Source organism: Macrotis lagotis, chromosome 5, assembly GCF_037893015.1.
Source record: "Macrotis lagotis isolate mMagLag1 chromosome 5, bilby.v1.9.chrom.fasta, whole genome shotgun sequence".
Taxonomy (NCBI): domain Eukaryota; kingdom Metazoa; phylum Chordata; class Mammalia; order Peramelemorphia; family Peramelidae; genus Macrotis; species Macrotis lagotis.
Window position 1 is genome coordinate 21,207,790 of NC_133662.1, and position 19,193 is coordinate 21,226,982.

At 38.2% G+C, this 19,193-nt stretch overlaps 2 protein-coding genes across 14 annotated transcripts in view; one reads left to right on the forward strand and one right to left on the reverse strand.

Moving 5' to 3' along the window:
• The window catches only part of POLH (DNA polymerase eta), a 51,024-nt gene that overhangs the window by 19,505 nt on the left and 12,326 nt on the right, over window positions 1-19,193 (forward strand). For 6 of the 7 annotated variants that reach the window (XM_074237043.1, XM_074237039.1, XM_074237042.1 and 3 more), the window contains 7 exons: window positions 2,928-3,097; window positions 4,397-4,500; window positions 5,843-5,962; window positions 6,995-7,118; window positions 7,629-7,694; window positions 10,489-10,658; window positions 14,697-19,177. In XM_074237043.1, coding sequence (XP_074093144.1) covers window positions 2,928-3,097; window positions 4,397-4,500; window positions 5,843-5,962; window positions 6,995-7,118; window positions 7,629-7,694; window positions 10,489-10,658; window positions 14,697-15,567 — 1,625 coding nt within the window. In that variant the 3' untranslated portion in view covers window positions 15,568-19,177. Of the gene's footprint in view, window positions 1-2,927; window positions 3,098-4,396; window positions 4,501-5,842; window positions 5,963-6,994; window positions 7,119-7,628; window positions 7,695-10,488; window positions 10,659-11,225; window positions 19,178-19,193 lie in introns of those variants that run through there. The other variant, XM_074237045.1, reaches the window with a different exon arrangement.
• The window catches only part of GTPBP2 (GTP binding protein 2), a 59,237-nt gene that overhangs the window by 15,543 nt on the left and 24,501 nt on the right, over window positions 1-19,193 (reverse strand). For 5 of the 7 annotated variants that reach the window (XM_074237050.1, XM_074237046.1, XM_074237049.1 and 2 more), the window contains one exon: window positions 13,832-19,041. In XM_074237050.1, the coding sequence (XP_074093151.1) occupies window positions 18,865-19,041 (177 nt within the window). In that variant the 3' untranslated portion in view covers window positions 13,832-18,864. Of the gene's footprint in view, window positions 1-1,838; window positions 1,925-4,981; window positions 5,175-13,831; window positions 19,042-19,193 lie in introns of those variants that run through there. The other 2 variants (XR_012478550.1, XR_012478549.1) reach the window with 1 other exon arrangement.

The window sequence follows — 19,193 nt, forward strand, 5'->3', positions numbered from 1 at the left end:
TATAGAGAAGCAATAACTGAGCTTATACTGAAGCTTTCTAAGTGAGTTGTATAGTGGTGATAAAAGTAATATTGTACTTTCTCAAAAGATTGAATTCTAAAATAAAATTTTCCCTGCTAAAAGATCTCCTAGGGCTACTAACAGCTGGTTTCTTCTAACTAAAGATCCCATTTACTTTCTTCTTCCTGTCTTAATCATTCATTTAGCCAATAAGCATTTATTGAAAGCTATATATAATTTTACTTTAACACTTATAGAATTATAGCTATAGAGACATTTTTCAATTCAACACACATTAAGTAGCTGTTCTGTTTAGTGCACTGTGTTAAGTGTTGAGTATACAAAGAGGAGTGGAACAGTCCCTGCTCTCAAGGAATTTATATCCTACCAAAGGTACACAACATGTACACAGTTAAGAGTACAAGGAAAAATGAGGAAGAAGAGAACTGATCAGTCAGGTGGGGTGATGGGAGCTCAGGAAAAGTCCATGTGAGGAGTGGAGATTTGATTCAAGTTGTGTATGAGAAAGAGGTGACAGGACAATGCAGAATTGAATTGCCCAACAATAGGGTCAAAACTGAAAAGAGAAAAATGGAGTTTGGAGCAAGGACACTGGATTCAGGGAACAGAGAGGGGAAACATGGAATGAACAGGCTGATGGAATGAAATGAAATTATATAAATCAAACTAACCATTTTCAAAAGTAAATATACTTAGTTCTCAGTGTACATACAGCATTGATGCACTTAGGCACAGCTTCAGTTCTGCATTTTAATTTCTTGTGAACTGGCTTTTACTAGGAAGCTACATCTGTGATTTCAGCCTCAGCCTCCTGTACCAATTAAGTCTCAAGGATGATTTTCAATGCATTTAAAGGAAAAACTAGCTTGGTCTGCATTCAAGTTGCCTTTTTAAAAAGCCAGACCATCTTATGTGGCAACCCAAACAGATATTGCCCCTATAACTCATAAGGTTTGACCAATCTTGTGGGTGACTGAAGTAGATGTAGCTCATGGGAGCTAAGGAGGTTGATGAACTGGGAGATCTCAAAGTATCTGGGAGGACATCACCATTAAATTGAAGTCTTAAAGTATGAAGGCAAGGGTTGGAGAGTAAGAAACTTTGTGTCAGTATTAAATTCCTTAAATGAGGACAGCCTGCTCAATGACAGTGGTACAGTGCAGGGCCTAGGTTATGCCAACTCAATTTGGTTCAGTCTGACTACATGCGAAATGTTACAGTCTACGATGGAGAAACTGGTCTAGAGATTAACTATCTCCTGGTGAGATACAAGTTTTTATGAGAATTATAATAAGAGAGATCAGATTAAAGGGCAATTTGTTAATGAAGTTGAGGTTTGAGAAGGTACAAATGGTAAGAGGAAAGGGACTTGAAAATAATAGTATTGAGTTTGATAGGAACAAGGTTCACAGAATCTAAGCATTGGAAAACATCTCAGGAACTGTGAAGCTGTCAATCTGTCCCCGGTAAACACCACTGCAACATATCTGACCAGCAGTCATAGAGCTTCTGCTTGAAGACCTTCGATGAGGGAGAAACTGTTCCTTTCTGAGGCAAACCATTTAATTTATAGCTAGCTTAATTAATTGTTATGAAGTTTTTCCTGTTATAAATGCTAAATCTATTTCTCTGTATCTTCCATTTAATTGTTTCTGGCCCTGTCCTCAAGAGACAAACAGAAGAAACTGCAATCCCTCTTTCACATGACAGCCCTTTAAATAATTGAAGACAGTTATGTCTCTATTGAGGCTTCTCTTCTCCAGGCCAAATGCTCTTTTCACAAATATTCCTATGACATGGACTCCAGGCTTACTTACTTCCTTTGCTGCATGCCTTCTTTTGGATATTTTCCAGGTTATCAGTGGTCTTCCAAAACTGTGACAGCTAGTACTTCAGGTGTAGCCTAGAGAAAGGATAGAATGGTAGCAACAAAAGTAATGTAGTTGTCAATGCAGGAGTGAGTCCTTTGCATGGTTTTCTAGATTTTTTCTGCACTGCCTTTCTCTTTAAACCACCTATATCCTAAAGACTTCACTTAGGTTTTCTTTATCTTATTCATCCTAACTAGTATTTCTGTATGTCCTATAACTCTGTTTCTTGAATATTTAATCATTAAAACTATTCATTTAGGAATGAATGGCATAAAAATAAATTTACCAGTCTCTCCAGAATTTTATTTAGCTTTTAAACCACTTACCTGGAACTAGGTATGAGACATTTATCTCCAAAGGTATGCAAATTATGTTTTCAGCATAAAGTTTGCACTGTGGTTTTGGATTTTGAATGCTTTCTTACTAGACACACCAATCCAGGGTTTAGGAGGCCAGATGAGAAATAGCTTTGCTTGGAGTTGTGTTTGGAACAGAAGTGCTCTATTTTTCTCATTGTATTTAGCAATGGGATTTATGGATACATAGAGAATCCTCTTTATGGTCTGTGTGTTTGGAAATGCTTTTTTGTTTGTTTAAATTCAGAATCAAAAAATGTTTTTTGAAAAGAAAAAATATCCTGGTTGGAAAGAGTAGTAGGAATAAGGGGTGACTTCTGAATATCTTAAATGGAGCTTTTCTTCACGTTATTCTTCAGTTTTATTCAAAAATTCTTCAAGCTAAGTTAAAAACCACACTTGGAGTTTGGTTTACCTTCCCAACAGGTTACATATGTACAATATTTTTCATATGTCAGGGCCATTTAAGGTACATTCCTAGTCTGTGGTTTCTGGAATGGGAACAAAGTACAAATCTGTCAGGGATCTCATGTTGTCTATCTTTGTATAAATCTGGATAAAAGCAAACTAGTTTACGACTATAGCATTTCTGCAGTAATGGCTTTTCCTCCTAGGACAATTAAGAGGGACAATAATTTGGGATCGAGCATTTTATTTTTGACACTTTCTCATTTCTCAGATGAAAGACGAGAGCAAGGAGTAATTCAGTGGCTTGAATCACTTCCCTTTGATGACCCCAACTCTCCAGATCTGTGGCTCACTGTGGGAGCGGTAATTGTGGAGGAAATGAGAGCCGCTATAGAGAGGCACACTGGTTTTCAGTGCTCAGCTGGAATTTCACACAACAAGGTGATGGTTAAGGGTAGGGGTGGATTTCAAAAAGAAATACAGGTTATCTTTGTGAAATTTTGCAAAACAAGGACAAGAATAGAAGGAGCATTTAGATAATTATGTAACAACATATTGGCTCAAATATAGGCAGCTCTTTTCTCCTAAACCTGATGCGTATAAAACCCAAGTATAGCTGATGTAGTAATAGCTTATGATCAGAGGCTGTCTGTGTTTGGACTATTGAAATTTGTTTGAAAATAGGTTCCCTCTTTGCTTTCCTAATGAAATCTAAATATAAACCTCAAGATGTCCCCAGTATGATAACCAACAGAATCAAGTAAATTCATTTTCAAGAGTAAAGGAGAAGACTTGCTTGACCTGTAAAAGTTTTCTATGTTACTTTATTTTTTTCTGGCTATTGATACCCTATTGTCTCCTTCTATCATGATGTTCTCATGTATTTTTGGTACTTCACTTTCCCTCCCTATTTTCCAATATAACCAGTAAGAGTTATGTGTACAATAATTTCTTAAACATTCAGACCAAATTGAATGATGCTAATCTGACTTAAGAGTCTGTGTAAAATGTTTTTCTTCCATCTATTTACATAAAGAAATCGCCTAATGTAAATAGTTGGGACATTTACTTGAATGAAATAGAGGTTTTTACTTCGTAATCCATCATTGAGAAAATGTAACTTAAGTGTTTAAATTAAATATCCTTAAAAATGTAAGTAGTCCCTTTGAAATCTTATTTCTTTCATTAATTTGTTCTACTTCAGGGTTTGATAAGGAGCATGAACATACCAAACTTTGGCTGTGAATTAATTACTAATTAACGATTTGTAATTAGTAATTACAGCATTTGACTTATGGAAACAGGAAACCTAGCAAATGACTATCTAATAGTGTGACTAGAGCTGTGAAATCTTTACTTATCAAGGCAAGGCTAGGCTATACTAATAATATCTTGGTTTCTTTCTATACTGTCTCTTCTTGACAGACCTATAAAAGAGGAAATATTTCAAGGAAAACATTGGCAGAATTATGGGGGAGGATTTGGAGAAAGCTGCAGGTGGAAGAAATCTAGAAAAATAATGAGAGTGATAAGAGCTCTGTCGTTTTTTTTTTCCACTGAGGATGTTGTGAGATATAAAGGTTAAGAGTTATTTTTAAGTTTCTGGTTTTGTTTATTGTTTGTAATCTGGAAGCCATTTAAGATATGGCTACACACATCCAGAATGTGTCTGCATTCACTAGCCCAATGTGTATGGGAGATTGTCAGTCATGAGATTTCTCTGCTGTTTCCATTTTTCAGGTTCTGGCAAAATTGGCCTGTGGATTAAACAAACCTAATCGCCAGACTCTGGTGTCACATGGATCTGTCCCACAACTCTTCAGCCATATGCCTATTGGTAAAATGTAAGTGTTTAGGGAGCAGTTTTCTCTTTATTCAAACCCTTGTGAAAGTGGCCTGGAATTCTATCCTACATTTTTTTGTTAAATCTCTAGCCTATAGAAAATAGGTTACAAGAATGTAGGAGAGGTAGAAGGGAAGAAAGATTAAAGGAAAGTTCAAAAGCAAACAAATTTGACCAAATGTTTATTCAGTTTTAGATTATCCATGGTAATAGGACAAAGAATACTATAGATAATTGAATTCATCAGTTAAGTTTAACTTTCTCCCCTCTTCCCTACCAAAATCTGTTACCAGTTACAAAATAAGAATTTCACTTCTTTTCTTGCTATATTATATTTGTTCTTTTCCTCCTATTTCCATCCCCCAGAAAAGGAAAAAAAAAAGAAAAAAACTCTTGTAACTCCTGCAGAGTCCTGAGCAAAAATTCTCATGTTGACCATTTCCATAAATGTATCATTCTACTTATTTAATCTTATTACCTACCTCTCATTCAGGAGGTAGATAGCATTCTTTATCTTTGGACTTCTGAAACCATTGTTGAGTTATTCAGAGTTCATAAGTCTTTCCAAACTGCATTTTTGCAGTGTCTTTATAGATTATTTTCCTGGTTCTCCTTATTTCACTGAATCCAGTTATGTAATTCTTCTCAAGTTTTTCTGAAACTACCTTCTTCATCCTTTTAATGGCATAAAAGTATTCCATTACATTCATTTGTTCAACTATTCTACAGTTGATGAATCACCCATCTACTTTTTAGTTAAAGTGCTCATGGTAATTGAAATATCTCAAAATTTAAGAAGAGAAAATTAAACAATAATTTATAATTGTCTATTCAGTGTTATATGCAATATAAGCTTACCCTAAAGATTGACACACAAAACATTGAATAAGAAGTAGATGTAAATAATTAAAGATGAAGTGATTAATAATTCTAAAAAAAAGGTTATCATTTCAGAGGAGGAAAGGGTCCTTTCAATCTGAGGTGGTTAGGAAAGGTGATAGAGGTTAAATTTTAGCTTGTTCTTAAATAAAAAGATATGAATAGGAGGAGATTGGAGAAGAAATTCTAGGAAGATGAATCGAGATTATATTCAAACCACAGAAACAGGAGAGATCTGGATTAAACTCCTGCCTCAAGATATTTACTATGTTACCCTGGATATGGCTGTGTTGCCCTTAACTTCTCTGGGTTTGTTTACATGCCTGTAAAAATGAAAGTGTTGGTCCCTTCTGAATCTAAATCTTATACCTAAGTATGGCTCTAAGATGATATCCTTTTGTCTGCTAATGAATCTCAACCTTAATCTGTATTATCTTTGTCTTCTACTTCCCCTTTTTTGGCAGTCGTAGTCTTGGAGGAAAGCTGGGAGCTTCTGTTATTGATACCCTTGGGGTAAAGTATATGGGTGAACTAACCCAGTTCAGTGAACTCTACCTCCAGAGTCACTTTGGAGAAAAGAATGGGTAAGTAGTTTATTTTGTAATTGAGTAATTTCTTTATGATGATGCTAATTTCAACACAGGAAATAATTTCTTTGGACAGAAGCTCCCAGAAAAGCTTTAGGCTTGCCTCTGGATCACTGGGGTTGTTTTGATTTAAATGATAATTCCCATATGCTTTTCTCTCATATCTTTGGGAAAGCTTTAATAAAGATTACTAAGCTCCAGACCATGTCTGTTCTTACTCTATCTGCCTAATTTATGCATAATATTGAAATAATAATAATTCATATATATGGCACCTTAAGGTTTGCAAAGTCTAACACTAACCTCTTGGTAATCCTGCAAGGCAGATGGGGTAAAAAATACCAGCATCAACAAAAATCTGATTGAAATAATGATAATTCATATATGTGGCACCTTAAGGTTTGCAAAGTACTTTCCTAACACTAACCTCTTGGTAATCCTGCAAGGCAGATGGAGTAAAAAATACCACCATCAACAAAAAACCTGATTGGAGTGATTTAAAGTTTGAAAAATGCTTTATATACATTCAGTCACTTCATCTTCACAACAACTTTATGAAATTGGTACTATGGATATATTCCTCTCTTTATAGATAAGGAAACTTGAGTGTTAGAAAAACTGTGGGGGCAGCTAGGTGGCGTAGTGGATAAAGCACAGACCCTGGAGTCAGAAGTACCTGGGTTCAAATCCGGTCTCCGACACTTAATAATTACCTAGCTGTGTGGCCTTGGGCAAGCCACTTAACCCCATTTGCCTTGCAAAAAACCTAAACAAAACAAAACAAAAACAAACAAAAAAAACTTGTGGAATGGAAGATAGCACTTTATTAATTAAAATCTATGGGAAAATGCACATATTGGTTGGAATTTAGAATTGAGTATACCAAGTTCCCTGGGAAGGGACAGAACTTATTTGTTGTTAGGGGTCAGTGTTGAACCTTTTTTTTTTTTTAACCTTTCCTTGACTTTGGGAAATGAACCAAGGACTAGAATTTCCATTTCAACCTTTTCCCTCTTTTTTCTTCATTAGATCCTGGCTGTATGCCATGTGCAGAGGGATTGAACATGATCCAGTAAAGCCCAGACAACTACCCAAGACCGTTGGCTGCAGTAAAAATTTCCCAGGGATAACAGCCCTGGCCACTCAGGAACAGGTAGGCAGACATCCCTGGGCAGAAAATGCCATTTTTAATAGAGATTTAAAGTAGGTTTTTGTTGATTAGTCAGAAACTTCCTTATGCTAAATTATAAGATTACAAATTATGAAGGTAATACATATTCCTTCCACTTTGAAAACTGATAAGATGAATTTGCATTAATTTTTTTTCTACCTCTAAAAAATGAAACTTGACTAGAATTCTAAGTGGAATTTCTCATTTTTAAAAGTTGAAAATTGATAGTCCTGTGAAAGTCTGTGTTGAGTTTCATAGAGATATGATATATCTGAAGTACATGGAAGACATGCCAAGAGGACCTAGAAAAAAAAGTCTTTGCATAAACTAAAAATAGTATTGATTAGTGATGAGTTAAGCACATTAGTGATCTTTGGGATATTGCCTGTATTTGTGCAGTTGAAACCCCCGAGAAGTCTTGGGCCATGTCCCATGATAAAAATGCACTTCTATTATTCATGAAATCTTGACTCCCAAGTGCTCCTTTTACAGGTACAGTGGTGGCTACTACAGTTAGCCCAGGAACTAGAAGAGAGATTGACCAAGGACCGAAATGATGTAAGGAACATTTTCTAATGTTATGGGCCTGTGAAACATTCCAGAAGGCTTGTTTTTGAAATAAATGTTGAATCTAGAACCTTGCTGGATGTTTTTCAGTTCAGAAGCAGTATTGTCATCCCTTTCTCCCCCTCTTTTCCCCCTTACATCAGCATCATTAAGCCATGCCTATTAAGTCAAAGCCTCTTCCTCTGATATGTTACAGTGACCCTCTCATAGAACCCCAGAACAGAGCTCTCTGTGTCTCTTTTCCACAGAGCCCTTCTGCAACCCTGAACACTCAGTAGCTTTGGTTGCTTCTATCAACCTTTGGCCCAGATACTTACCTGATAGTACTAGATCAGGGAAGTAATCTTAGGATGTGGACACTAGTTTCTAAGGCCTGGTGATGGGAAAGGAGTAGTGCAGCATCAGAGATGAATACTAGTAGACTAGTGCTTTTGCATATGAAAAGAGACCTGGACTGAGTCAGGAGACCTGGGTTCTAATTCCAGTTTTGCTTCTGTGCATCTGTGGAAAATTGGTCCCCAAACCATAGCTGGGCCATAGGTGGGAAGAGGTACAGTATAATCCACCTAATTCTCAGAGAATACTGCCTATTCTACAAGAGACATCCCAATGAAGAGAATCTGAATGTATTAGTCTTCACCATGTAAATCTTAGATTTTGTGGTTACCTAGCTAGCAGCAATCTAGGGGATTCCTTCATCTCTATAATGAGATTAAACTAAGTGATCTCTTGTTTTCCCTTAATTCTACATTTGAATTTTTTCATTTTTTTCTCAAAATAGGGATAATTTACAGAGTTCCTGCAGAATGCTGATATACCACCTTAATCCCATCTTTTAATTTGGGATTGAGAGCCTATATTGAAGGGGCAGTTAGCTGCTTTGTTTAATACCAAGAGAAAAAGGGATTTTGCCTGGATGTGTCTGACTTTGACCACTAGGTGGCACTTTTCTCACTTCCTTTTTGGTTTAGTCTCATGTTGCAGAGTGCTATGTATGGTGGTACATGCACAAAAAACTAGGATTAGGGACTGTCCTGTGATATCTTTGGTATAGAAAACTTGGAAATTTAGGGAACTTCCTCTATCCATGCAGATAATCACATTTTCTGCATTTTGTTATCCTAAGAGAGTTGCCTATTCGTGTAGTCTTAAGCCTCTAGTAGTTCTCAAAGATTCCCTCAATTAAAATCCTTCCTGGAGAAATTTTTCCAGAGAGCATGACTACCTCAGGATTGAGACCTATATAGAAATGTTCTAAGATTTTTCTCAGATATTTTTAAAATAAGCTTTCAAATGTATTTTCTTCTATGGCATTACTTTTCCCCTAATTACAGCTTTAGGTTGTTTTCTTTCAACACATAGCCACTATTCCGTTTTCTTCTCTTTCTTTTATTTTCCCTCCTTACCAATATCCTTTATCCAATTTATGGTATCTTTTAAAGTTGGCTTTATGGGTCCCTGTTTGAACTGTGGGACACCTTTGTGATTCAGTGGATAGCATGACAGGCCTGGAGTCAAGAAGATTCATCTTTCTGAATCCAAATCTGGCCTCAGAGACTTCCTAACTATGTGACCCTGGGTAAGTCCCTTAACCACATTTGTCTTGTTTTCTCACCCAAAAATGAGTGGGAAAAGGAAAAAACAAACCATTCTAGTATCTTTGGCCAAATAATACACAAAAAGGACCACGAAGAGCATGACTCAAAGAATCAACTGAATGACCATGTGAACTCTGGGGCTCACCCTTATAGATCTTGCCGCAATACTCTTGATATATTAGCCTAGAATTTTATTTGTTTATTTGTTTGTTTATTTAGTTAGTTTTTGCAAGGCAATGGGATTAAGTGGCTTGCCCAAGGCCACACAGTTAGATAATTATTAAGTGTCTGAGGCCGGATTTGAACTCAAGTACTCCTGACTCCAGAGCCGGTGCTCTATCCACTATGCCACCTAGCCGTCCCCAGCCTAGAATTTTTTGCCCCTTTTTCTTCCTCTTAAAAAAATATTCTTCAGTCTTATGAATATCTGCAATGTTTGGATGTCTAGAAGTTAGGTATTTAAAAAGGATTCTTTTTAGTTTTTCCTTGTTCACTTCTTAAAGAGTATGTATTAAACATTTTTCTAAATTGACCCTCTCACATGTTACACAATTAGTAGCAGGTAATGACAACTGTCTTCACTTAGTATAGGGGCAACCCACAGAGCAAACTACCTTTATTATGGAGCCAGTTCATACTGCTAGTTCCTTTTTGACTGGAAACTTATATCAGACATACCTTGACACACACACACACACACACACACATATTACTGCTTGTCATTTCCTGAGCTCATATTGCATATTTCTACTCTAGGCTTTCATCATGCCAGTGCCTTTGCCTTGAATGCTCTCCCCTGTATCTCTCACTATCAGAATCCTCATTATCCTTATCTTTCTCAATAGCATTTTTCATTTGCACTGTGACATGTATCTGTAGTCACATGTTGCCTTTTATTATTCTTACTTTCTCTTATGTGCTAGGTAGTAAGTATGAGAGCAAAGAATGTCTTATTTACCTTTGAATCCTGTAATGCCTGGCCTCATGCCACATATCTACTAAATTCTCAATAAATATCAGCGTCAATGGTTGTTTGCTCACTCCTTCCCCATATTCTTGGCTTAGTCCTTAGTTCTTTCCCCCCAAACCAGCCTGTCATCTTGGCTTTCCTTACATCTGTGCAGCACATGATATCCAAATGTGCGTCACAACTTCACTTTTGGCTTTCTCTTCCCTACCACTCACAGAATGACAGAGTGGCCACACAGCTGACAGTTAGCATTCGGCTACAAGGAGACAAGCGTCTTAGCAGTCTACGCCGCTGCTGTGCCCTGGCCTGCTATGATGCCCACAGGATGAGTAATGATGCATTTGCTCTTATCAGAAACTGTAATACTGGTGGAATCAAAACTGAATGGTGAGTTGTTCCTTTCTCCTCCTTAAGAAGCATAAGTCAGGGGTGGTTAGGTGGCACAGTGGATAGAGTACCGGCCCTGGAGTCAGGGGTTCCTGAGTTCAAATCCGACCTCAGACACTTAATAATTACCTAGCTGTGTAGCCTTGGGTAAGCCACTTAACCCCATTGCCTTGTAAAAAAAAAAAACTAAAAAAAAAAGCATAAGTTGGTAGAGTACAAAAATTCACCACTGAGGTAGACTCTGATATTTAATGGTAAATGAGTATGGTCAAGCACTTTGGGAGGAAATGTACCCCAGACACAACACCAGATGCAAAACTGTCCAGCTGCAGTTTTCTTCTCTTAATCCTGAATGTTCTCATTCTCATGATTTGGTTAGGATACTGAGAATGAACCAAAGCTAATCTGTGATAAACTGTAGACAAATTTTGCACCTGGACTTGTGTCACCTAGGGAGCTTCCTTTTGTTTAGGGGAAACACCTGAACCTTCTTCCCAACTAACCCAATAAGGTAACTTTAAAGTGTCTGTTTCCATTCTCAAATGTGTCTCTAATTGTATGTTCCAGACCCTGGGGATACAAAGAAAAAGAAATAATGCTTACTGACAAGGAGCTCACACCCTAATGGGAGACACTACAAACCCTTGTGACAGAAAGAGGAAATGGAGAGGAAGGCAGATAAGGAAATCAAGATCTTACAGAAGTGTGCTTGATGTAAAGAGTGAGTGAATTCCAGGCCCAAGGGAAAACTTGACTTTTTAGGACACAGAGACAGAGATATAAACAGGGCCACAGGGTGTAGGGAGGGAATGATGGCCAAGGAGACTGTAAAAGTAGATTGGGATTTTAAGTGCTAAGCAAGAGATATTTATATTTTATTCTAGAAGCAATAGGAAGCTGATAGAGTATGGAAAATGACTGACAGCAGTGGATTGAAAAGTGAGATATTTGAGGCAAGGAAAGCAGTCAGGAGGCAGAGATTCTTGCAATATTTATACAGAAGTATTGAAGGCCTGAACTAAGGTAATAACTGTGTAAGTGGACAGAACAGAATTAAGATTTAAGAGAGATGCTGGAGATAGATTTGGTCAGGTTATGTTGGGTGAGGGAAGAGTCCAGGTTAATGTCATGGTTATGAATCTTGATGACTGGTGTCTTTTATGGAAATTAGTTTGTAAGACAGAAAGTTTTTAAGAGGAAGACAATGAAATTTAGATTTGGATGTATTATACTTTTAATTTGAGATGTGTCTAGGACATTCAATTTGAAATGCCTAATGGACAATTGGTGATTTTGTAGTTGATGGTGTTACCAATAAAGAAAGTGAAGAAGAATCCTGGAATATATCTAGTTAGGAGAATGATCCTAAAATTGGCTTACTATGACTTATATTTTGGATTGAGTAGAAAATGTTGATTCCACGGACTTTGAAGGAAGAAAGGTTACTGAGTGATAGAGGTAAAGGGAAAATCAGAAAGTAACAATGTAAGGAGTATTCTGACCCCTTTTCCCAAAATTTGGACCAATGGGTCAGTGTGTGAGAAGGTACAGACAGTACTAGAGAGGATAATAACTAAGAATACCGTCATCCATCAGAGGCCTTTTTGAGTAATAATACTCTCAGATTGAATTCTGTTTTCTAATTGGCAAACTTCAGATAGTCATGAAACATGAAAATTCAAAATGGACTAGTTTGGGATTGTGATGATGTAATGATCCCAATAGCATTATATTCAGATTCTGATCCCAGCACTGGTTTGGATTTTCTAAGATTGGAGGAAAGGAGGTTTCATTTTTTTTTTTTTTTTTGTAAGGCAGTGGGGTTAAGTGGCTTGTCCAAGGCCACACAGTTAGGTAATTATTAAGTCCTCCTGACTCCAGGGCCAATACTCTATCCACTACACCACCTAGCCACCCAAGAGGGGGTTTTTGATAGCCATATTTAACTCTGCCTGATGAACTGAATCAAATGCTCTAAAATTAAAGATTCTGATTATCAAGAAAGATTAAATCATTTATTATTCTATATACCTTTATAATAATTAGCACTTGACCATTAGCTTTTATATTCATAATTACAAAAAATAAAATGTCAAGTAGTTAGTTTGCATACATAAATTTCTTGTTATACTGTTAGAATTATCAGTGACTTTCTAATAACCATCCTCCAAAAACCCTGGAAATACCCTGGAAATGTCCTACAAATTAGTTGAGCTGGACCATAGGTGGGAAGAGGTACAGTATAATCCACTAATTCTAAGAGAATATTGCCTATTCTACAAGAGACATCCCAGTGAAGAGAACCTGAATGTATTAGTTTTCACCAATAGATTTTGTGGTTGCCTAGCTAGCAGCAATCTAGGGGACCACCAAAGGGAATTCACGTCTTAGGGATTTGAAAGCCTAGGTTTCTCTGCCTTAATTCTGTACCTCAAAGGTATTGTAGCGGATGGCACACCATTTGTAGGTCCCATGACCTTGACCTTCTATTCCTCAGTTTCCTCATTTGTAAAGAAAGGGGTTGGACTAGTTGACCTCTCTACATCTATTCTGTCTCTAAATACAGATGTTACAGTGAGTTCTGTGTAGACTGTGCTTATATAGATCTAGAATATTCTTTTTCTGCTGTTCCGTGGTATATTAGTGCATCTGTGCCTTTTTATCCTGTGATTCTTGAATAATATTTTCCTACAAATCCTCCAAAGGAGATCCACCATTATGTGAAAGTGAAAGTTACCACTCTTTTCTGAGTGTTTTGGGTTGTGATACTCAAATCCCAAATAATTTCACAATAATATACCTGATAGTTTGTATAATACTTTTCATACAAAACTTTATTCTACAGTTTAAAATCACCTGCAAGAACACATTATAGCCACACTTAAAATTTATTCTATTATGTTTTTAATAATAACCCACATTTATATATGACTTCTAAACACCACTTTACTCATAGCAACCCTGTGAGGTAGAGATACTGCAAGCATATTATCATCCCCCTTTTACAGGTAAAGAAATTGAGGCTCAGGGGCGGCTAGGTGGCATAGTGGATAAAGCACCGGCCTTGGAGTCAGGAGTACCTGGGTTCAAATCTGGTCTCAGACACTTAATAATTACCTAGCTGTGTGGCCTTGGGCAAGCCACTTAACCCCATTTGCCTTGCAAAATCCTAAAAAAAAAAAAAAAAAAAAGGATGATCAAGTTTCCTAGGAAAAAAAAAAGAAATTGAGGCTCAGAGAATTTCCCCATAGCAACAATTCTAGTAGGTGTCAGTCAGATCTGGGATTCAAACCCAGGTTTAGATCCCTTCTAGAAAATTACTGAGTGCCAAAATTACTTGATGATAAAGTTGTCCAATAATGAGATCTGACCAGATGCTCTACTTTGAAAAAGTCTTTTTGAACCAGATATGTGATTTTATTGATGGTGTATATTATTATAGTCAAGCTTTAAGAAGAACTGCTTGCTTAGGGTCTTACAGCCAATATGGAGAAGGGGTGGGATGAACACCAATTCTTTATTATCTATGAGTCCTCTCAAAGTAGCCAGGTCAGCTCTTTTGAAAAAATATTTGGATAAAGCAGGACAAAGAACTTCTAAGGCTTATTGGATACTACAATGTGAACTAAGGAAAGCTGAAGTTGTAAAATTGCCTTCTGTCATAGTGCATGTTCTATAAAGAACAGAAAATCTCTAAAGTAGAAGTCAAGAGGTGTTCAGCATAAAAGTAGGGGATAGATGAGATTTCTCCAGGTTGTTTTTTTTTTTTTTTTTTTTGACCCAGAATTTGACTTTTTGGTTGTCTTGGTTGGTAGACCCTGCTTCAAATGCTGACCAGTCCAGCTCTATGCCAGGGACTATAAACACTAACAAAATAAAAATACATTTTTGTATAGTGTATTAAGCTATGTTGTCAGTGAATGGTATTTCTTTCCTGGGGTGTAACCATCATCCCAGTTGTATAGGATTTGAATATAGTCCTCGTTTACCTAAACCCTGAAATCTAGATTTGTTGCTAATCTTTTCCTCTCTGCACAGGTTTCCTCCCCTCACCATGCTCTTCCTTAGTGCCACCAAGTTCTCTCCTTCTGCTCCACCATCTTGCACAGACATCACCAGCTTTATGAGCAGTAACACGTCTCTTCAGAAGTCAGATGTTGCCAGTTCAAATCCTAAAGCTCTGGAAAGTAGCCTGAAGGCAGTAGCTACTAAGAGAGCCACCAGTTCTCTGGAGTTACTTTTCCAAAAAGCTGCAGAGAAGCAAAAAGCCAAAGAGGCTTCCATACCACCCTCTCCCGCTACCACTCAGGTTCCTACATGCAGTTCACCACTGAAATCCTCTTTACAATTTTGTTGCAAGAAGACAACTGAAATGGAGCCCTTCTTTAAACAAAAAAATAGGGAGGCCCAAACATACCCACATTTTTCTGCTCTTCTCCCATCACAGAATTCATTGTCCATAGTTCAAAATAACAACAGGAACCAGTTTTCCCCAGAGAAACCACAAAAGTCTGATCACGATGAGACCCTAGAACCTAAACCTTCTACTGCTCCTCTAGTGGAAATGGTTTTGACCCAGAGTGAGCCAAGTAGACTTGGTTCTTCTATGGACAATGCTGGCAAGGTAGCTACTAGTGTTCTACCTTTTCCAGATGCTCAGGACCAGGTATGCTGTGAGAAGTGTGGCTCTTCAATATTAGTGTGGGAAATGCCTGAACACATGGACTATCACTTTGCAATGGAACTGCAGAGCTCATTCTTGGAGCCCTGTTCTTCCAGGTCTCCAGTTGTTCCTGCTACTCCTCAGGCCAAAAGAAGTCCCAAGAACCCCTTGCCTTCAAGTACCAAGCGCCTCAGACCTGAGGGCACCCGAACATTGGAATCATTTTTTAAACCATTAACACGATAGCTCTGACTCAGGGCTTACTTGCTCAGGATTTTATCATTTTTATCTGAATTTTATAATCCATATAAACTTTTTAGCACACTCAAATTATTTTTACAACCCCACATGATGGGTGATCTTGGCATTTCCTTGAAAGATGGTTTGCAATGCTTATCACAATGCTTTGGACACAGTTGGCCCCATCCCGAGTTTTATAGCAATGAGAATTTTGAAATCTTACTATAGCAAAGTTTGGCTGATTTCCTATTTATAAGACTTTTTATGTGACTAATTGCCCCCTTGAAAGGTTGCTTCATAGAACAAATTAAGATATTTCTAAAAAATAAGGGTTTAATGACAGTGATTCTCCTCCTGATAGCATCCAATCTTAGAACTTTTGTACAAGTCAGGAATTCTAGTCTGTTGATGAATTTGGGATATGGTTCCACTCTAGATGGAGAAACTGCTTCGTGTGACCAGAAGATACTAAAGTCTATATAAAGGTGTTTTTTTTCCTCAAATACCTAAAATCTAAGGGGGCTAGATGTAATGAATTTGGAGTTTGAAGTGGATCCTGACTTTTAATATTAGTGTTATTATTAGTGTTATATTAGTGTTATTATTAATATTAGAGCTACCTCTCTGGGCCTCAAGTTGTAAAATGAAGAGGTTGTACTAGATGGCTTTGAGGTCAGTTGGGAGTAGACGTTTTAGTGCTTATCCTGGTCTATCACTTCCCAAATTAGGGCAGTTAATTGATTTTGTAACAGACCTATTCAACATTGTAGGATACTTAGCTTCATGTCTCTGTTCAAGCAATTCCTTCCCCAACTCTGCCCATTTTGCAAGCTAAATCAATCAGTTTGCATAATTATGTATAATGTTTCATGCAGCATAATTGTCTTTTTTTAAAAGATGCAATGATTCGAAAATGATCATCTAATACTAGTAGCTTGCTAGGCAATATTAAACAATAAAAACTGGGCATGTTTCTAAATAAAGTGTATAAAGTTTTGAAAATACCTATCCTTCAAGACCTAGGTTTGTGTGGCTACATACTTACCATTTGTCAGAATTACAAAGAACTAAGGAGTCCAATTCTGGCTTTCAGTTTCCCTGTCCCTAGTCCTGGTTGGGAGCCAGGCTAGTTAGTAGTCATGGCTGGGGAGAAGGAAAGGTAGGGTAGGGTTGGTCAGAGCTTATTTCCTCTTCCCAGCTACCATCTCCTTATTTCTGGGCTCTCTGGCTGCTCTATCCTCCTCAAAGAATTCACCAACCAAAGACTGTATCTTTATACAAATAGGGCTTAAAGCACTAATGTTTTTAAAGCCTAGTAAGGTAAGCAAACTTATCTTGACCCATCCCCCCCAAGCCTGGAGGCAGAGTGGGGCCCTGTAAGCAGGAGGCAGTTTGTATTCATTTTTTATTAAGACTTTTTGTAGGACCTTTTAGAAAGCTCACAAAGCATTCCACATATTTGGTCATTTAACCTTTTGACCTTGGTCTCATTTTTTCATCCATAAAATATAGAGGCTGACTTGATCTCAGAAAGAGTAAGATAACAGGTGGCAATCAATGCACAAGACAGTTTTCATGCAGCCTCTGCCAAAGCAGGACATGATTCCTTCAGGTTGTCCTAAAACTCCTGAGCTTTTACTGGACCCCACACATTGACAATCTGCTTTTCCACTGGTTATTCTGATCTGATCTGGTACCAATGAGAAGGGTCAAGACAAATAGTAATTTATCTAAATTCTCTGTACCCCCATTGCTCCTCACAATCTCAATACTTTTCTCTCTTGCAGCACAGATTTCAGGGTAATGTGGAGCTGTTACATTAAACAGGTCACTAGAGAAGAAGCAATTGTTTTGGAATACAGATTAGTATAGTCTGTTTCAGCTTCAAGGTTACTAAGTCCTTTGTGTTGGGCTAATTCAATTATAATATGTATTAAATATATAGTATACTGTAATACTATATATTAACTATATTATACTATCTAGTATACAGGGCTTTTGGATCTGATGAGCAGAGGCCTCCAATAAGAACCCTGAGTCTATCCTGCTACCTTCTCTTAGGATGCATACAAATTTGGGGTTTCTTGGTAATTGATGTCCACCTAAAGGCGATCTATGACCTAAGCACCAGCACAGCTCATTCAATAAAACATATTTATTCTGTACAATATATATATATACATATATATATACATATGTATATGTGTATATATATATAGAAAGATGCAGAGAAACTTCAAACAACAAATGATCCCTGAGCCCATGGGGAACCCAGGACATAAACAATGGGGAAGGAGGAAGTCCCTTTGCTAGAGTAGAAGACAAATGTCTCCCTCCATTTCTTTCTGGGAGGGGAAGACTGCCTACAACAATGGGCAGGATAGAATCACTGCAAACAAATAGAACAGTGGGTGAAGGGGCTGTTTGGAAGCAGGAAGGATAAAAGTTGATAGGGGAGCTGGAATTACCAGTATCCAGTCACCCATTTTTCTAAAGCAAAATGTGATCTGTAACCAAAAAAAATCAAAAAACTCAAAACTACAATGCCAATCAATCTGCAGAGGGAAAGGGAGGACAAGACCATGACTGACATGCAGCTGACCCTTACTTAGTATGTCAAGCCCTGGACCAGCCTTATAATAAATAGCACCTGTGGGGCTTTTGGGGAATGAGGATGGAGTAATGGAAGTCCCTATAACAGGGAACAAGAGGAAGTTGGGGATGGACCATTAGGTCCTGGCACAAAGTGTGAGCAGTAAAGTTCATTGCTCACATGGCACTCCTTCCCCTTTTGGACCTTGGGCTCCAGGCAGACATGGGGATATGTCCTTTGTCCATAGTCAGATGGAACTGGCCTCTGTTGGAAATTTATGTAGCCCTGAGGGCTAGAAAAAATGGGGTCCTGAGGATCACCCCAAGCTGCAATTGTTTCCAAGAAGCCCAGATCATACTGGGATACTGACCCAGTCCCAAAATCACTAAAAAGGTATGGCTGAAAGTGGCTAGAGTGGCCTCTTCCATGGCCACAGCACAAGGGCCATGGCTTGGCCAGAACTGTAGGATAAGCCTGGGGCACGGCCCTAAGCCAATACCCTGAGATTTCCTGTCTTCTCTCACAGGACTCCCCTTCCCCTAGACACACCAAGTTGGGCACTGCTCCAGAGGTGCTGGGAGAGGCAACTGGCAGGGGGCGCCCCTCCCCCAGGCTATTAACACACAGAGCTGCCCTTGAGGGCAGAGTGGTCTGAAGTCATCTTGTATATTGTGGGGACAGCAAAGAAGATGTCCCTTGCCTGGGGTAGTTCAGAAGCCCAACCTGGCCTGGGCCTCTCCTGCTGCAATAGCCTGCACGTCGGTGACATGGCCGATGCCTTTGGTGACACCCTCTCGGAACAGCAACTTGGCACCCACCTTCAGGTACTCTGGGTGCTTCAGGAAGCGGAAGCGCACTACTGCCTTCTCCCCAGTCCGCAGCTTGTCCTACAGTAGATATGCAGTCACTGGTGATGGCCAACTTATCTTGGCCTAGTTGGAGAGCTACGGGGTCTATCAGCTCTTATCCACAATGAGTCCTGCTGGGGTTGTACCCACCTCATGGAAATGTCCACTCTGGGAAGTAAGTGATGTTTTGC